The following is a 19,030-nucleotide window of genomic DNA, read 5'->3' as shown; positions in this document are numbered from 1 at the left end:
AGCAATTTCTTCTCTCTCTCTTCTTTCAAATGCAAAACTCTATTTTTTTAAAACTTCCTACATGGCAAGGTTTCCTTGTCTTTATGCAAGTTCCAAATGCAAATCCTAATGCCTCTTAGGACAGCCAACTTATAAACTACTTACATAGCTGAAAAGTTCCATTAGTTGTCTTATTAAACTATAAACTTGCATTATTTAAAAACAGATTAATGGAGTCATCACATCATAAGAAGGCTGAGCAAGCTTACCTGATCAAAATGGTTACACCTATGATTTTGTAGGAAGTATGAACTAATATTAAATGTAATATATATGACTTGTGAAAAAGTTTGAAATGTGAGGTTTTCCAGGGACCTGGTAAGATCAAGACTGCAAATGGAAGAAATGAAAATGAAAGAAAATAAAGAAGGCATCCCCCAATACTTAACTGAACTAGAATATGCATATACTGTCACTTCGATAAGCCCAGCCTTTGACCCATTTCCCAGGTTTCTAAACTTAGTGGTGTATACTGTTACATCTCCTTCTCTCAGATACATTTTTACTGTAATACATCCTATGTATTTGCATAGCATTAACAGCTTTTCTCCCTACTGATTCATTCTGTTCCTTAAATTTCACAGACACTCTGATTACTTCTAGCCTTAAGCCTTATAACATATCTACAGCCCTTTCCACCCTTCCAACCTAATGTAGCTCACTATGGAGGTCATTACATCCCTCCCTAACATCCAGGTTTTACTTTAGTCCCTTATCAAAGCTCAGTCATATTTTAACTTCCTTGCAATTTCTATCCTTCCACCTAGCAGTGATCAATCACAAGTAAATCTACGTGTGCAATCTTCAAGATTCTACCCTAATCTTATCTGCATTATGCAATATACAGTATTTGTCTTCTGGGATGGGGAAAAGGCAAATGTGGGAAGTTTGGCTTAAGCCCTGCATGGAAAGTCGAACATCTTTCCAGTATAATAAAAATATGAGTTCAACCTTATCTTCTGGAACACCAAGGTCCACATCAAGCCAACACTGACCATGGGCTTGCTTGTCTGCACAGAGCTGTTTGCAATTAACTGTCAAGGGAGAAAGGAGACTTACTCCTGAATAGGTACTGTGCTCTAACTGACATCCTACTTTAATCCTTATCTTTCAAATGTAGAAGCCTTAACACAAAGCATTAGGTTCAAATCTAGCAAGCCTTGTCCAGGATGCTATTACTTGTTTTCTACTCAGAATGTATTTAAATGTTGGTGTTGTGCTGTGAGAGAGTTAATGTTCATATAGACTGGATCTAAACAGTTGATGGCTCTATTAAGGATCACAAATCTCAAACATAATATAGGAACAGTGAACCAGCTCCTTAGAACACCAATGCCATATTGCCCACTGCCTCTTACATTGTCAGCTAAGAGGAGAATTTGCACATCGATCTCTTGTTATCTCCTGCTACAGTCCCACTGCAAATCAGATATGGATTTCTATGGTTGTCTGAAGACTGCAATCTACATCTGTTTGCCAACTGCAGATATGGCAACCAGCCAATTAGTGAAAAGCAAAAGTCACTGTAAGTTGCTCTTGTTTTTGTGCGATTCATTCAGCATTTCTCTTAGTAAAGTTATTCTTCTAACCATCTGTTTTCATGCCTAATTAAAAAATAGTTAAAATTAAGCGTTCTTTTTTATTTGAAAGTTCAATTTCCTATCCAGTGCTACTAATTCTACAAACGTGTACTTGTTAATTTTTAAGTGATATGTACAATGCCTACAGCCTTGTATAACTACAAAATACCCAAGCTTTTAATTCTTGTGCCTTGATCTGTCATCCATTGTCTTCTAATACAGCCTGAAAACAGATGAAACCCAATTAACACAGATTAACAATAAGTGCTCAGACTGCCTGTCAACTGCAGGGTTTCCTGAAAGTAAAACTTTTTACCTCTCAAACTACTACACTAGTTGCTTAAAAAGTATGCCAAAACTAATGCTTGTATATATTTTAATCCCTCTGGTAATATTTTTTTTTAAAAAGAAAGCATAAAGGAATTAACTGAAATTAGGAAAAGAAATCCTTGTGGTCACAAAACCCTGAAACACAGTTTATAACTTTTGGACACAGCATAATTTTTAAACTATCTTCTTTAGGTAAAAAACAAGGGGTTTTGGCAATTTTTCCTACTAGATCAACTGCATAGTGGGAGAAATATTAAATAAAATTTTGGGCACCAAGCACAAAGGTCTGCAAAAGAAGTACAGACAACCTAAAATAAATACCAGATAAAACAGTAACTTTTAATTCAGTTATGTACTCAGTTAAAGAAATGAGGGCTGTAAAATTTACAGACACGAAGGGCACTTTGTGCCTGGAAGCTTGTCTAACATCTCTGCCAACTATCCAGTTGGGCAGTAATGTCCCTTCAAACCAGCTGGACTCCAGGTACATAAAGTAGCTAGGAGTGGGTGAGCAGGGTATGAGCCCAGGGTGCTGAATTCGTGGGGGTGCCCTCAAGGTCCCTTTCACACACCTCTTCCCCTCTATTTTATCTTTCCCAAACCTGGTGGGCACTCTTGTGTTCCCCCAACAGTCCCCTCCACTTGCTGTTCCATCGTGGTATGCTGCCCTGCTCCTCTTTACCTCTTTTGCTGCTCTTTACCCCCTTCTGCAGTGCCTCAGCGGCTCTGTCACTTGCCCACCCTCGTCCACTGAATTTCATTTTGTTAACTGTCTCTTAGCATACCTTTCAGTGGCAGAGATCACAAGAGCAGCCCTCAGCATGAAGCGGGAGGGTTGAGCTCTCTGGAAGGGGAGTGAACTGAGGACACAGTGGCTGGGGGAGCCGGCCGTACAATGCCCACCAGGTGTCCTGGGTTCAGATCTTACCAGTTTAATGTCTCTAGCAGAAAGGAAAATGCCTGAGGGGGAGAAACAAATTGAAGCTGACTAGGCAGTTTAATTCTAGCATTTCCTAACCTTTCATTTTTAACACCATGCCTTGGATATAGCTTGTATAAGTGAGCATAAACTGTTATACCAGTTTTCACCCCTAAAAAAAAAAATCTCAGAAGAAAGAAATGACACAGATTCATTCCAGCAGGCTGCTATAACAAATGAGATTACTTATGTGAAACAAATTTAGTTTTGTCTCTCATTTGCACAGAATTCCTCTGGATTCTGGAACTGGTTCAACATCCCCCCTATCCTACTCTTTTCCCAAGGGTCCAATCCAGTCTGCCCTCTCTAATAAGATATCTCTGCCTTCAAAGACTAACATTCTTTTAGCATCTAAGGAAACAGTTTACCAATTCCCTGAGTGCTGTAAAACAGTGTCACATAATTTATACAATTTCTCCTCAAAAGGGAGAAGTGCCTTAGTTAAGCCTAAACAGTATTTAGAAAGTGGTCACTCTAACGGCTGCCAGGCACTCTTACCCACAGTTCCACAGGACAAATAGGTCAAAACAGTATTCAACTTGTGGAGATTGTATTGTTAGATCGTTATTTCCTGAATTCATTTTTCATCAGTTCTCACTGATTACAATATAGGTCAATCTATTTAGACCCTCTTTAGGTTTTTACAGCATCTAAGATAAGGCACTTCTGACTCAACTTACTCTCAATTCAGATACTCAAAACACTTTTTAACTAGGTTCTTTCTGTTGCACCTACTGACTTCTGAGCATAGACTGTTTAACCAGAATGTGGAGATGGAAATATGTGAACAATCAGCAGAGGCACAGCTCCTAGAACTATATTATATACAGAAGCATCCCAAGAAAGACGCTGTTAAAGACCACACTTAATCAAGAAAATTCCAAAGAAAGAGAATCCATTCTTGTACAGCATGCAACTTCACATCTATATTAAAAAATGAATTTAATTTGGGCTCTAGAAAAAAGGGATTAATTAGCAAAACACTGTACTGAGGCCTTCAGTTCTAACAAGAATCACCTAAAAAAGAAACCCCTGTTTAATTTTGAATGCTGCATTCTACTTGCATCTCAGTCAGACTGAACTATATCGGGTAGACAATTTTTCTGAAGTCTCACACCAGGATTCTTCAAATCTTGAATAAATGAAATTTAGCATTATAAAAAGTACCTGTAGTTTCACAGACTACGGATTTTTTTTAAATTATTGTTTTAGTAACTAGGATAAGACTACTGACCATCACTTCCCAGCAACCATGCAGAAGGAAAAGATATTTTTTACTACTTTACATTAGAGATACACATTTAGCAAAGTGGTTAAGTCTGACAGAACTCAGCATCTAAAACCAGTTATCTTATTTGGCTTTTGTATCCCTGCTTCTCCACTTCACATACAGAACACTAAGCAACCTAAATTTTAGACCCTGGAATATGTGCATTGCCATAGTTTTCTGAACCTGCTGACTCTTATCCAAAAACAAACATACATATCAAAAGGTACAAGTTAAAAACAACATTTTTGTGGTATTACAAATTGTGACGTGCGAAAGGGAAGCCACCAACTAGAAAATGAAACTTCATTCTTCCCTACCTTTGTGATTGAAGATGCCCTCCATCTCCATGCTGCTTCTTGAGTGGGCAATGCAAAGCGACCCACAGGGAACAAGACCTTCTGCAGCTGGGGATCGGTCTGTGGTTCGTACCAAACACCAGTCTGGCTTGTCATGCGGCCTCTCCAGCACTTCCACTGTCTGACCCCGGCGGATAGTCAACTCATTGCTATTGCATGCCGTGAAGTCATGGATAACCACTGTCAACTCACATCCACCAGACAACTGGAGAAAGAAAAAGCAATAAGGTCCTGAATGAAAGCTGCATATTATACCTATATCTACCTATTTAGGATTGAGATATATTTGATAATGATTTAAGAATTTATTATATTAAAAAGCAGATAGACTTGTCACATATGCTGGGAAGTTTGGGAACAGTAAATAGATTCACTGCCTCACTTAAGAGAGCAAGTGAGTGCAGCTACAGGTGCACTTTAATGCGCATTAGCCTATTTTAATGTGAATTAAAGCATCACAAAAAACCCTGCACTTTTGTTAATGAGCATTAAAATAGACTAATGCACCTTCTTCTAGTACCTCACAATGGAGGTAATAAAATTAATTTGCATTAGTGAAAGTACATTAATGAACATGTAGACATGCCCAGTTAAACCCTCTCTTCACCCATCATAAATCATTCTTCAGTAAAAACAAGGCAAGGTCTCAGTGGAGTAACTAGACCAGTGGTTCTCAACCTTTTTAGACTCTACACTTCTCCATTAGACTCAAGGCACCCCTTTTAGTTTTCACTCATTTCTGGCTACAGAAAAATAAGAAGAGCAATTCTTCTGTGCCAAAGAACTCAAAGACACAACTGCTGAGAACATTTTTAACACTCTTGAATTCCTATTTGAAATCTCTGGGTTTATCTTGTGAATCATGTTTGCACACACGATAGTTCTTACATTGTGTGGCACCCTGCAGCATCCTTGAATGGCTCTTAAGGCACCCTGGTGAAGAATCATTGAACTAGACTGACTAAAAATAAGCAACTACCATAATAAGCATTATTTAGCCTCATGTTTCACAGGAACAAAAAGTAGCAGGGGAAAGTTTCCCCTTTTGGCTAGTTTTGTGGCATGATAGTGACGCAAGTCCTTCCCCATTTACCTCACAGAACCCCTCTCATGGGAAACAGTGATGAACTTACTAACCTCTTTGAAAACAGATGACATGGAGGCATTAATCAATTATCCTTCTCAGTGGCCTCCTTTCACCCCAAGAAGCAGTTACTCAGGACAAGTGCACAGGGCTGTGGTGGCTGGGGAAGGCAGGAAATCAATGCTTCAAGACATCACTTCTAGATCTAGGGCCTGTCCCTTGGTGAGAGGAAGCCAGACTGCAGAAGGGAAGTTGGTTCATTGCCCCCTCCAAGGCTCTCTGAATTAACACCTTGGAAGTGGCTGACTTGATGCAAGCATTCTGCTGTCTTTTTGATCCCCTGCCCCCAAAATACTTCCTACTTAGACTTGTGTTCATGAACATAAAGCAAAGTTGGCAAAAACCTACATGGCTTGTCAATTTTCTTCAAAGCACTTTCATTAAAGTCATTTTGTTCCAGCTCAAACTTTACACTCTCTCTCTCTCTTATTGCTCCATTTACTTTAAATAAGCAGTAGCATTTGGTAAACATGGATTAATTCCTATGTTTCCCAGTTTCTTTATTACACCATGCTGGACTAAGGTTTAAAAACAATACTCAATGAATTTCTCCCTTCCACATAGTAACAATAATTCTGTAGACCCATATTACCCCTTGGTTTACCACTGCATTTTTTAAATCACAATTTGCTGTTTCCAAAACATGTTTCATTCATCCTGATATGTAACTTTCATTAATAAAGGGGGAAGAAAAAGGGGAAGTGAAATTTGGAGGAATCCTTTTAAGTTATGGGATTTACTCTGCAAATCCACAAAGGAAGGCCTCTTCTCGTTTATCCTCTGATTATTAAGAACAAACACAGTTTGGAATTCTCATCTTTGCAAACATAAAAGCACAAGCTAATATACAAAGGTCTTAAATACTTCAGTCTTTCTAAGCTACCTTTGACAAATGCCAAGTTTCCTTTTTATGCTGTTATCAGTAAGACCCATGTACTTGGAGCTATAGCACTTGGATTATTACTTATATATCTTTTTATCAAATGCAAGACAGAAAGCAGGACAGTGCTCTTTCTCATCAAATAAGAATTTGAGGATTGTCTGCCAAGCAACTCAAGACATAAAACTCACAGGCTAATTCTTCCCTCTCCTCACCATCCCTCCCACAAACCACAGGAGATAACCCTTGGCAGGCAGTCTCCAGTAACTGCAGAGCTTTCCCATGATCACTGCCCATCAATCTTGTTAACTAATCCTCATTGTGTGTGTCAATAGAATAATTTTTCTTTCCTTTTTTTTGAGGGAGAATTAGGGGCTTTGGAGAGGGAAGCAGGAACAAGGGAGAGTACAGCAACCTTATGCTTCCCATAGTTAAGGATGTAGTCAATCTGTGCCCCACAAAGTTCTGATCAGAACTTAAATCACATTGTTTCTACTCAGCCCCTCTCATCAATCCCAGCACTCCAGTTATGAGGTGCATGGCTTCAGAAAATGCTACTTTCTCACTCATTAAAAATAACTTGCAACCCTCCCCCTCTTCTTCTGCATTATGTTAGCTTTTAGTCCATTCAAACTTACACAAAGGGGAAAAAGTCAAGAGCTTTCCCTTGTTTTCTGGCACTGATTTATGTTACAGCTCTCTTCAGACTAAGTGAAGATCAATTGAAAACATCTGTATGCCTGATGAGGTCTGAGAAAAAGCTAATGGAGTCTGACTTTACAAGGTGTCAAATGCCGGTCTCCAAAGTTTTCTCACGAAAAACGTATTTGTTCCCCTTCCTTCTCCCACCAGCATAAGTTAGGACCACGTTTCACCACTTTTGGAAACAATGCATCTCGTCAAGACAATTGATCTGAATACCTATAGAAGTCTGGCTCTGCTCTTTAGCTGTTTTGCTGTTCTCCCATTTCCTGTCAATAGAGATGAATAGGTACCTTATGAATATGACCAACACAGGGTGTGTCCACACATGCAAGCATATGCACTTGCAGCAGCTCAAATAGAAGCGGTGCAAAATTGAGCAGGGGCTTTTTGCCTCAGTGCACATGCCCGGACATGCATTTTTGTTGCGGAGCAAATTGTGCCATTTGGGGCAAAATAATCCTGCCTGGCTCCCCCTGGATCTGCAGCCAGGGGGAGCTAGAGCCTGGGGCCAGCATAAAAAATTGTCCTGGCCAGCAGCTCAGGGCTACTTGCCCTCAGGAGCTTCTGGGACGTGGCTGGGGCACCACCCTCATCCCACGAGCTGCTGGGGACCTCAGCTGGTGGCTCCTCCATGGAGCTGTTGCCATGGGCATGTATATGGCGAGCTTCACAGACACCCCAGTCTCCCGCCGCTTTTGCAGGCAGAGGGAGACCCTGGTGTACATGATCCATGAGTGTGCCAGGAGGCAGCGCCTCCACCTCCAGAGCCTCCTCTTGAGGTTCTGCTTGAATTTCACCCCCCCACCTTCTTGTTTTTGGTCACCACACCAAGTCCTGGGACCTCCTGGTCAACCTCCTCCTGGTCCTGGCCAAGTAGGCCCTGTATTTGACCAGGAAGGAGGCTCTGGCTGGGAAGGTGTCCAGAGACTGCAAGGCCACTTTCCTCTCATTTGTCCATGCACATCTCAGGGTGGAGCACCAGTGGGCAGCATCCACTGGCTCCTTGGATGCCTTTGAAGACGAGTGGGTGCTGCCTGGGGGACTCTGCTCAGTGTCTCCTTCAGTTATTTTCATGTTTTGACCCACATGACACCCCTATTTTGTTTTTTTCATTAGTTGTCCCAAGTATTTTGTTGTGTCATCCATCCATTGGCCCCATACGTTAGGAGCTATTAGTTAGCTGTGTGGGCCTCACAGCCCATGACAATTGGGTGATACAAATAGTCAGGAGCTTCTGAGGGAGAAACCTGTGGGAAGAAGTTGGCCACACTCCTTCCTGTCCCAGGCTGCTGCACTGAACTGCACTCCACCTCAGCTTCTGCACCCTGGCTCTGGCCTGCTGCCTGGCCTGCCACCAAGCCCGGGGAGGGAGCCTGCGCTACTTTTGGGCCCATCCGCCCCCACTGCCAGAGCCTAAAGGTGCCTTGCCTGCCCCAACTGCCTTGGCAGGCAAGCTCCCACCTTCACCTCCACCAGAAGCACACCCTGAGTGGCTGAACTGGACAGCTCCTATCATCGCTGCTGCGGTTGTTTTTGCTGCTGCCCCCTGTCCGGACAGAAGGAGAGTCTGCTGCACCACCTTGCACCACACCTGCACTGGATTACTTCCTAATCAACTGCCTGCTCCTGCCCTCCCCCACAGCTACCTCACTGCATCTGATCCTTCTTTGTTTTCTTGCCTATTGCTCTGCTGCTGGGCACCTGGCTGGAAACCTGGGGGGTTTCTGGACAAATATTCAACAAACAAAGCTCCTCCACCACTCCATCCATCTTTTACATCTGCCCCAGTAGCCTTCCCTGTGTGTTCTTGCCATTATGTGGTAAGTCTTGTGGTCCACTCCCCCTGCCCTGGTGCATGTTTTGTGGCTGAGTAAGCCATTTGGAGTTTCCCCAGCCCTTGTGCGCATGTGTTTTCCCCCTCCCCCACATTCTCAAAGCATAGCCCTCTTGGTTTTTTTTCCTGCCGGGCTGTAGCTCAGGGAGCTTCAGTGCCCTCCCCCTCCCTACTCCCCTTCTCCCTGACAACCCCAGTCTGCCCCTACTAGATTCACCAGTTACACTGGATATTTTGTTTTTCTTTATTATCTTCCCTGCCCTCATGTGAAGCAATGGCAGGGCAGGAACCTTCTAGGGGGGCAGATGCCCCCACAGAACTTTCTGCTCCCCCCCACTATGGGGTTGGATCCCAGCCAAGACCCCAGGGGGATGCATGCCCCCGCAGCCTCCTCCCCAGAGGCAGAATCCAACCAACCCCCTCCGGGGATGGTGAAGCCTTCAACCTCTGCTGCAGGGACAGATGGGACTCTAGTAGGGAGCCAACAGGACCAGGGGATCTCCCCTGGCCCAGTGCCTCCAGAGAGGTTCCCAAGCCCCCTCTCCCTTCATCAGGGACCAAGGGCAGGGGCAGTGGAAAGGGCTCCTCTTCAGCCTCCTCCACAGATGGGGTGAGAAGGGCAAGGGCCCTGTTCCCAAGCCTAGACCACCAGCACCTGAGGGGACCAGGTGTACTACACCCAAGATTGTGGCGGCCTCCCAGTTTCATGGCAAGGGGGTCTTTTTCCTTTCCTTTAAGGCTGCCGCACAAAAGGCAGTGGAGGGGGGGGGTTGTGGTGGAGTGTGAGTACGTCCCCCTCAAGCCTCTAGAAGAGCTGGGGACCAGGGTGGTCCTCAGCTCCATCCCTTCCTATATCCACAGTTGGGCCCTGCTCTACTAGCTCCAAACCCTGGGGAGAGTTATCTCCTTGGTGGTGGCCCTCTCACTGGGGTGTCGAGACCCTGGCCTCCGCCACGTGCACTCTTTCTATGGCCAGGTTATGATTCAGCTGGTGGTGGGAGTGCAGCTGGAGGCTGAAGGGTGCCTGGCAATTTCATATCAGGGGGCCCTGTTGAGGATTTTCTATACACTGGGGGACCTGCACTGCTTCCGGCGAGTCATGAGTGCCCCATGGGCCAGGCGGGGAGGGCATCCATGGGTCCCAGTGGCAAGAGGGATGCTCCTACCACTGGTATCCCTCCCCCCTCAGGCCCCCCCTGGCACCCCAGCCACAACTGCGAGCCCACTTCCGTGAGCTCAAGCGACTGCGCCCCCCCCCCCCCCAAGTTTGGCAGAGTCCCAGGGAGGCAGCAGCAACCAAGTGGAGAGGGAGCAGAGCCCCCCTGCCTCTACTCATGCCCCTGTCATGGCTGCCCCATCCCTGCAACCCTCACCTTCTACTGGAGACTATCCACCTGAGGACCACCCCATAGCTGAGTGGGTGCAGATCCCCTTCGGACATAAAGGCAAGAGGAAGGCCCAGGCACAGCTGGAGCCATCTGATGTGGAGGACTCCTCTCCTGCTCCCAAGACCACCACACAGGGGGAAGAAGTGGCCCAGCCTCTGAGGGCCTCCGCAGCTGCACCTGACAATCCACCCCTGGGCACGATCACCCTACTGACCCCTGGGCCTTCACCTATGTGAGGGTGGGGGAGGAACACACATGCCACTCCCGGTTGGACTGGGTTTATATCTCTTTGCTGCACTTTGCCTGGGCCAACTCCTCTGGCATCCAGCCGACCCCTTTCAGTGATCACCACCTTGTCTGGGTTCAGGCCATGCTAGGGCCTGGGTGTCCGGGGTCAGCTTACTGGCATTTCAATGTCAGTTTGCTGGAGGATGTGGGCTTCATGGAGACCTTCTGGGAATTATGGCTGGCCTGGTGGGAGTAACAAGCAGCTTTCCCCTTGGCTCTGAGATGGTGGGATGTGGGGAAGGTGTGCATCCCTACACTTGGGGGTACCTGGCAGAAGGCGGCAGCCTGGGAGCAGCTTGAGTGGGAAGTGCTAGAGCTGGAGAGGCACCTGGCTACCGACCCAACCAACCTGTCCCTCTGCGGAGAGTGTTGGGAGAGGCAGGAAAAGCTTCGTGCTCTGGACACCCACTGAACCCCTGGTGCGTTTGTCCGCTTGCACGTCCAGATCCTTTGGGAGATGGACTGTGGCTTCCGCTTCTTCTATGCCCTGGAGAGGAGGCAGGGGGCCAAGAAGTACATCACCTGCCTTCTGACAGCACCCCTTCATGGATCCAGGTAAGATGTGCTGGCGTGTGGACCTTCTATGAACAGCTTCTCCCTGGATCCAACCAACACTGAAGCCTGTCAGACCCCATGGGAGGGACTCCCGCAGGTCAGTGTGGGCGACTGGGACCCGCTGGAAGCTCATCTCACTCTGGCTGAGTTTTCGGCTGCCTTCTGCCTGATGCCTGGCAACAAGGCATTTACGGGCTGACCTTGGAGTTCTACTGGGCATTCTGGGATGTCCTCGGCCTGGACCTTGCCACGGTCTGGGCCGAATCTGAGGGAAGTGGGGGGGCTCCCCGTGTCATGCTGGAGGGCCGTGCTGACCCTCCTGCTGAAGGAAGGGGATCCCCGTGACCTTAGGAACTGCATGGACTACAAGGTGGTAGCGAAGGCCATCTCGCTGCACCTGCGGTCCATGCTGATGGATGTGATCCATCTTGACCAGACGTACATGGTACCCAGATATTCCATCTTTGACAACCTGTACCTGGTTCGGGACCTCCTGGAGCTAGCACACTGGGAGGGCCTGTCTTTTGCCCTCCTATCTGTGGACCAGGAGAAGGTGTTTGACAGAGTGGATCACGGGCATGCTGCGGGCCTTTGGCTTTGGACCGCACTTCGTACGGGCTCTCCAGGTGCTGCATGCCTCTGCAGTGTTTCGTCAACCTCAACTGGACCCTGACGGAGCCCATCCTGTTCAGGAGACGGGTGTGTCAAGCCTGCCTTCTGTCAGGCCAGCTATATGCCTTGGCTCTGGAGCTCTTCCTCGTTTTCCTGCAGAAGTGGGTGGCAGGGTTGATGTTCTTGGGAGCCAGCAGCATGGCTGGTCCTATCAGTATATGTTTACATCGTATTTTTCATGGTCCAGGACTCAGGTGAGCTGGCATAGGTGGAGGCCTGCCAGGCATTGTACGTGGCAGCCTCCTCTGCCCGGGTCAACTGGGTGAAGAGCTTTGGTCTGGTGGTGTGTGATGGGTGGCAGGTGGGCTCCCTCCCACCCAGGCTCTGTGGGATCTGCTGGAGTGTGGGCTTGCTGCTCTACTTGGGGGTTGGTCTCCACATCCAGGTCCCTCGCAAAAGTCGCCCAGGCTGCTGACCTGCTCAATTGAGCCCCTCATCTGGAACCCCCAGCTGGAGGTGCCAATGGCAGAGGCACCCCAGTTGTGACAGAGTTTGATCCTGGCTGGTGGAGGACTCATATTGGAGACCTCCTGGACAACAATAGGTGTGAGTGGGTGGACCCCGCTGTGCTGGCCTGGCGGATGGATGGGTCTACCTGCTGACTGGTCCAGGAGATGAAATATGCCCTACCTCCCAACGCCCTTGACCTTTGACCAGGTCATGCGCAGTGGTGGTTCCTGCCCCCCATGTCCTCCAGCCCCACAGAATTTGTCATGGGGCCGGTGCCTCACCCAGCTTCATGGCACTCCCAGCTCCAGCACCTGAGCCAGCTGGAGGACACCAGACCAGTCCACTTTTCCATTGTCCAATGCCGCCACCCCTACATGCTCATGTGCTGCACTGTTCACCATGCTGCCCTTGTATCCCACCCAGGCACCAAGTGGCAGGATCTGCTCAGTGACAGCGTGGCTGAGTCTGTACTCCACCCTCATCCCATGAGCCACTGGGAATCTCAGCTGGCAGCTCCTCCATGGAGCCGTCACCACAGGCACACGCCTGAAGCAAGCTTCATTGACACCCCGGTCTCCTGCCCCTTCTGTAGGCAGAGGGAACCCCTGGTGCACATGACCCATGAGTGTGCCAGGCTGCAGCCCCTCCAACTCTACCTCTAGAACCTCCTCTTGAGGTTCTGGTTGAATTTCACCCCCCACCTTCTTGTTTTTGGTCACCCCATCCGTGGCCCCACCAAGTCCCGGGACCTCCTGGTCAACCTTCTGGCCCTGGCCAAGTGGGCCCTGTACTTGACCAGGAAGGAGGCTGTGGCCGGGAAGGTGCCCACAGACTGCAAGGCCACTTTCCTCTCACTAGTCTGTGCATGTTTGCTGGCAGAGCACCAGAGGCAGTGTCCACCAGCTCCTTGGATGCCTTTAAGGACTGGTGGGTGTCGCCCCGGGGCTTTGCTTGGTGTCCCCCTCCAGAGAACTTCTTTTCACATTTTGAACCTACGAGTCCCACATCACTTATACCCTTTTCTTCCTTAGTTGTCCCACCAAAAATTTTTTATTTTTATTTTTTTATTAGTTGTAGCTTTCAAACTTAGCTGCACTACTGTGTGGGGCCAATTAGTTAACCAGACAGGAGCCTCTCAGACCCAGACACTTGGTATGCGGGGACACTGGCCCTTTGTGTCAACTAGACTACTGAAGCAGAATCCCAAATTCACTTTTTAAAATACTGCAAAATCCACAATTAGAACAAAAGGAGGAGCTCCAGGCTGCAGTCCAGAGACCGCACGCCATCAGGGACTATGAGCAGGAGATAGACTCCTACTGTCAGGCCCTTCTCCCCCGGGAGGCAGAGGGAAGACCACAGTCTCCCTCAAGGACAAGGGAGGACTTGGGGACCTCCTCTTCTGTCCAGCCATGTTGTTGGACCAAGGTGCTGAAGGGCCCCAGGGCCCACCGCACCAAGGCCCCTGCCCCACTGGAGCTTTGCAACAGGTATGAGCCTCTTGCAGCCCCAGCAGAGCCTGCTGAGTTGCCAGCTCCCGCAGGCAACACAGAGGACACTAGCTACTGTCTCTACTCTCCCCAAGACCAAACACAAAGCGTTCGTCATGGGAGACTCCATCCTGAGGGGGCAATCTGCCGCCCTGACCCCTTAGCCCAGGGAAGTTTGCTCCACCTCTCTCCGTTGGGGAGGAGGCTCTTCTCAGCTAGACTGGCTGACCTGCTCCACCGGGCTTTAAATTAAGCCCACCGGGGGATGGGGGGACTACTGCCGCTGCTAGCCCACTGAGTGGTCCTTGCAAAGCCAGCAGGCCAAGGCACATAAGGAATCTCACCTCAGCCCCAGCCCTGGAACAAAATATAGGCAAGGCAAGAGCCCCTAAGGGGACACTTGCATGTCTATACACAAATGCCAAGAGCCTGGGAAATAAACAGGAGGAACTTGTTCTCCTCCTAAATGCAAATAACTACGATGTCATTTGGATAACAGAGACCTGGTGGGACTCCACCCATTACTGGACCATGGGTATAGACGGCTATACCCTGTACAGGAGGGATTGAGTGGACAAAAGGGGCGGGGGCATAGCTGTCTATGTCAAGGAAAGCTACGCATCCCTACAAGCTGACACTGGCACCCACGGTGGACAACTTGAGACCCTCTGGGTTAAAATCCATGGGGAACATGGTGCAGGGGATACTATGGTGGGGGTCTACTACAGGCCCCCTACCCAGAGTCAAGACGTCAACCAGGAGTTCACCGGGGAATTGGCTGAGGCTGCACAACCCCAGTGTATGGTTGTCATGGGAGACTTACTACCCAGATACCTCGTGGGAGAAGCACTCGGCCCAATCCGAGCAGTCGCAAAGCTCTCTCTCATGTGTGGATGACCTCTAGCTGATGCAGGAAGTCTATGGGCCGACAAGAGGTAAAGCACTGCTCGACCTTGTACTGGCAACCGGGGATGACCTAACTGGCAACCTAACAATTGAAGGGAAGCTGGGTGACATTGATCATGAACTGATCACCTTCACCATCTGCCATAAAGCTGGCAAGTCAGTCAGTAATACAGAAGTCCTCGACTTCAGGAAAGCTAACTTTGACAAGCTAAGGAGGCTTGTCAGAGAGGCCCAAAAGGTCACGACCCAATGGAGGGGGGAGTTCAGGACGCATGGATGCTCCTCAAGGGAGCAATCCTGGATGTGCGAGCAAAGTCCATTCCGTCTTGGAGGAAAGGCAGCAAAAGGGCACAGCAGCCCCCTTGGCTCTCCAGGGAACTGGCGGACCTCCTGTGTCTTAAAAGGAAGACCTATAAAGGATGGTGGACTGGAACTACCACCAAGGAAGAATATTCTGTTTTAGTCCAGACTTGCAGAGAGCAAATCAGGAAAGCCAAGGCTGTGATGGAATTCCAGCTAGTTACAAATATCAAGGAAAAGAAGAAGTCCTTTTTTAGATATGTGGGCAGCCGGGGGAAAAGTAAGGGCAACATTGGACCCCTGCTAAACCAGATGGGACAACTGACAACTGACACCCAGGAAAAAGCTAACTGGCTAAATGGGTACTTTGCATCAGTTTTCCATCAGGCCCATGGGACTATGGGTCAGGGAGGCCCGGGTGAGAGATTCCTTGTCCTTCATTGAAGCTGACCTTGTGAAGGAACACCTTGACAAGCTGGATACCTTCAAGTCGGCCAGCCCTAATGGGTTACATCCCAGAGTAGACAGGGAGCTGGCGAGCATCATAGATCAGCCCCTGGCATGGATCTTTGAGAGTTCTAGGTGCTCTGGTGAAGTGCCCGATGACTGGAAGAGGGCCAATGTGTGCCTATCTTCAAGAAAGGGAGGAAAGTAGATCCAGCAGACTACAGGCCCATCATCCTAACCTCTATCCTGGGGAAAGTCTTCGAAAAGATTATCAAGGAGGCCATCCTTAATAGACTAGCTGAAGGCAATAACCTGAGGGATACCCAGCATGGGTTTGTTGTGGGTAGGTCTTGCTTGACCAATCATTTCCTTTTATGACCAGGTGACTTATCACCTGGACAAAGGGGAAGAGATTGACATCATATACCTTGAATTTAAAAAAAGCCTTCGATTTGGTATCCCATGATCACCTCGTGGTTAAACTGGCTAACTGCCACCTTGACGTCACCACGATCCACTGGCTGGGGAACTGGCTCTGTGGTAGGACCCAGAGGGTGGTGGTTGATGGGAACCAACTGTCTTGGTGTGCTGTGACTAGTGGGGTCACACAAGGCTTTGTCCTAGGGCCTATACTATTTAACATCTACATCAATGATGTGGACACTGGTGTCAGAAGCAGACTGGCCAAGTTTGCCAATGACACCAAACTCTGGGGTAAAGCATCCACACCTGAGTACAGGAGGGTGATGCAGGTGGATCTGGACAGACTAATGAAATGGGCAGATGAGAACCTGGTGGTGTTCAACACTGAAAAATGCAAGGTTCTTCACCTTGGGGGGGAAAAACCTGCAGCATGCTTATAGGCTTGGCAGGGCTGTAGTCCCTAGCACTACAGATGAAAGGGACTTGGGGGTCATGGTTGACCACAAGATGAACGTGAGCCTTCAGTGTGATGCTGTGGCTAGTAAACTGAGCAAAACGCTATGTTTCCATAGATGCTTCTCAAGCAGATCCCGGGACGTCATTCTCCCGCTGTACTTGGCCTTGGTGAGGCCGCAGCTGGAGTACTGTGTTCAGTTTTCAGCTCTGCAATTCATAAAGGACGTGGAGAAGCTTGAGAGGGTGCAGAGGAAAGCCACGCACATGATCAGAGGTCAGGAAAACAGACCTTACAATGAGAGGCTGAGAGCCATGGGGCTATTCAGCCTGGAAAAGTGCAGGCTCAGGGGTGATCTGGTGGCCACCTATAAGCTTATCAGGGGTGCTCACCAGGATCTGGGGAATGACTGTTCACCAGAGCCCCCCAAGAGATGACAAGATCGAACGGTCACAAACTCCACTGTGACCAGTTCAGGCTGGACATAAGAAAGAACTTCTTCACTGTCCGAGCCCCCAAGGTTTGCCACAGACTGCCACCTGAGCCGGTTCAAAGTGCCCAATTTGAATGCCTTCAAAACACATTTGGATGTTTATCTTGCTGGGATCTTCTGATCCCTGCTGACTTCCTGCCCCTGGGGCAGGGGGCTGGACTCGATGATTCTCTGGGGTCCCTTCCAGCCCAAATGTCTATGAAATCTATGAAAAGAGAAAGAAAGGGGAGGACTGATCAGATGGGCAATGTTTTATTTCTATGTTTACAAAGTTAAAGAAATTTGGAAGCTTACCAGTGGTCTCTAGCATCATAATAAAATAAATCCTAAATAACCGCAAGTTTTAATGTTTGCTTTTGGTTTCTTTATCACATGGTGGGTGTGTAATGGGGGCACATGGGGTTTGCAGGAGGAAGTGGAAAGGGGGGTGGGGGGGATGTAGGGGATAGGAGTCAGTGTGTTGGTAGGTATGCGGGACTGTGGGTGTGGGGGCTGCTTAGGAGGGGTGGGTCCCTTGCATGAACGCTGCATACCCCCGGTGACTGGGTGGGTGCAGCAGCACTGGAGGCAGCGGGAGTGTGGCAGCAGTGGTAAGCTCCCACAGATGCCACTGGTGCTGTCGGGGGTGGAGGGATAGGAGATAAGCACCAGCTAGGGGTCGGTGACCACCTGCAGATGCCGCCAGCAGCAACAGTGGTGGCCAGCGGTGATCGCTAACTGCCCACAGATGCCTCTGGTGGCAGGGGCAGTGGCAAGCAGTGACTGAGGGGGTGCACCCATGTGCACTGCCTATGTGCTGCCAATGGTCTCCTGCCCCCTACACAGCACACTGACTACCCTGCCTGCAGAGTCCTAGCCTCCCCCTCCCCTGCTGGTCTCCAGACCCCAGCTCATTCCCCTGCTCCTCTCCAGCCTCCAGAGGGGAGAAGGAGAACAAGCAGGAGGCTGGAGAGAATAGGAGAACAAGCAGGAGGCTTGTTTCCCCCCACCCCCACTCCTGTTGGTTCCCTGAGCTCCCTGTTCATTCCCCTTCTCCCCATTCATTCCCCCCACCTCCCTTGGGAGGCTGGAGACAGTAGGGAAATAAGCAGGAGGCTGGAGACAGCCCCACGAGATGTGCTGGAGACATTCTCCTGCTGCTGAACAAGCAGGAGGCTGGAGAATAAGCAGAAGAATGGTCTCCAGGTCTCCCTCTTCCACTTCCTGCTCACCTGCAGCCTCCCAAGGCTGGAGATGAGCAGGAGAATGAGCAGGGGGCTGGAGACAAGCCCCTGGAAATGAGCTGGAGACATTCCCCTGCTCTCTCTAGCCTCCTGCTCCTTCTCTGCTACTGTTGGTGAGTGTGGGAGGACTGGGGGATTGAACTGGGTGAGGGGGGAACAAATGGGGAGTTCGGGGAAAGGAATGGGGCTGGGCAATGGCCTCCCCTAAGGTCCCCTCCACCCTCCTCCAGTCCCCCAACCCCCTACTTACCTGGCAGAAGCCAGGTCTAGGTCTCTGTAGCTTACACTACTGCCTGCCCCACATGGGCAGCCAGTGTCCTTTACGACTGGGGAAAGGGCCAACCACAGAGATGCTCCGACTGGCTACCAGAGCGTCTCTGTGGAGGACCGAGCCTCTGGTTGCCTATGGGCATGATCCGGGACCGTGCCCTGACCCAGTTTTTTGTCCCAGTGTATTGTTTGACTCCTGGATATCCAGGGGTCTAATTTTGCTCCCCCACTGCAAATTTGCAGTGAGGGGAACTTTTTTGTTTCTGCATGTGCCTCTTACAGTGTCTCAAAGGGGTGTGAGATGCTGCAAGAGGTATGTGCGGGCTCATCTGGACATACCCATAAAGGCCAGATGCTCTCTGCTTTTAACAGTTGTTCTTCTTCCCCATTCCCTTAATTAAATGTAAGCTAACTAATATCATGTGTTAATTTTTTTTTCTATTCAAGCACCCAAGCCAAATAGAGTCCTAGAACAAAGAGAAGGTGCACAGATGAAATTTACTGTTTTTCAGGTGAAAACTATTAAATAAAGGGAGTTTAGCAGTGAATGTGGA

The 19,030-nt window shown here is 48.7% G+C and overlaps 1 protein-coding gene across 4 annotated transcripts in view; it reads right to left on the bottom strand.

Annotated features, from left to right (window-relative positions):
- TRIO (trio Rho guanine nucleotide exchange factor) overlaps positions 1-19,030 on the bottom strand; it is a 394,215-nt gene that overhangs the window by 92,628 nt on the left and 282,557 nt on the right. For all 4 annotated transcript variants that reach the window (XR_016442705.1, XM_090049848.1, XM_090049849.1 and 1 more), the window contains one exon: positions 4,516-4,759. Coding sequence is in view for 3 of the 4 variants with exons in the window: in XM_090049848.1 (XP_089905974.1) it covers positions 4,516-4,759 (244 nt within the window). In the remaining variant the exon portion in view is untranslated. The remainder of the gene's footprint in view (positions 1-4,515; positions 4,760-19,030) is intronic.

Source organism: Crocodylus siamensis, chromosome 5, assembly GCF_052110815.1.
Source record: "Crocodylus siamensis isolate JL-2025a chromosome 5, ASM5211081v1, whole genome shotgun sequence".
NCBI lineage: Eukaryota > Metazoa > Chordata > Crocodylia > Crocodylidae > Crocodylus > Crocodylus siamensis.
Note: the sequence above shows the minus strand (reverse complement) of the source record. Positions and strands in the feature narration are given on the sequence as shown.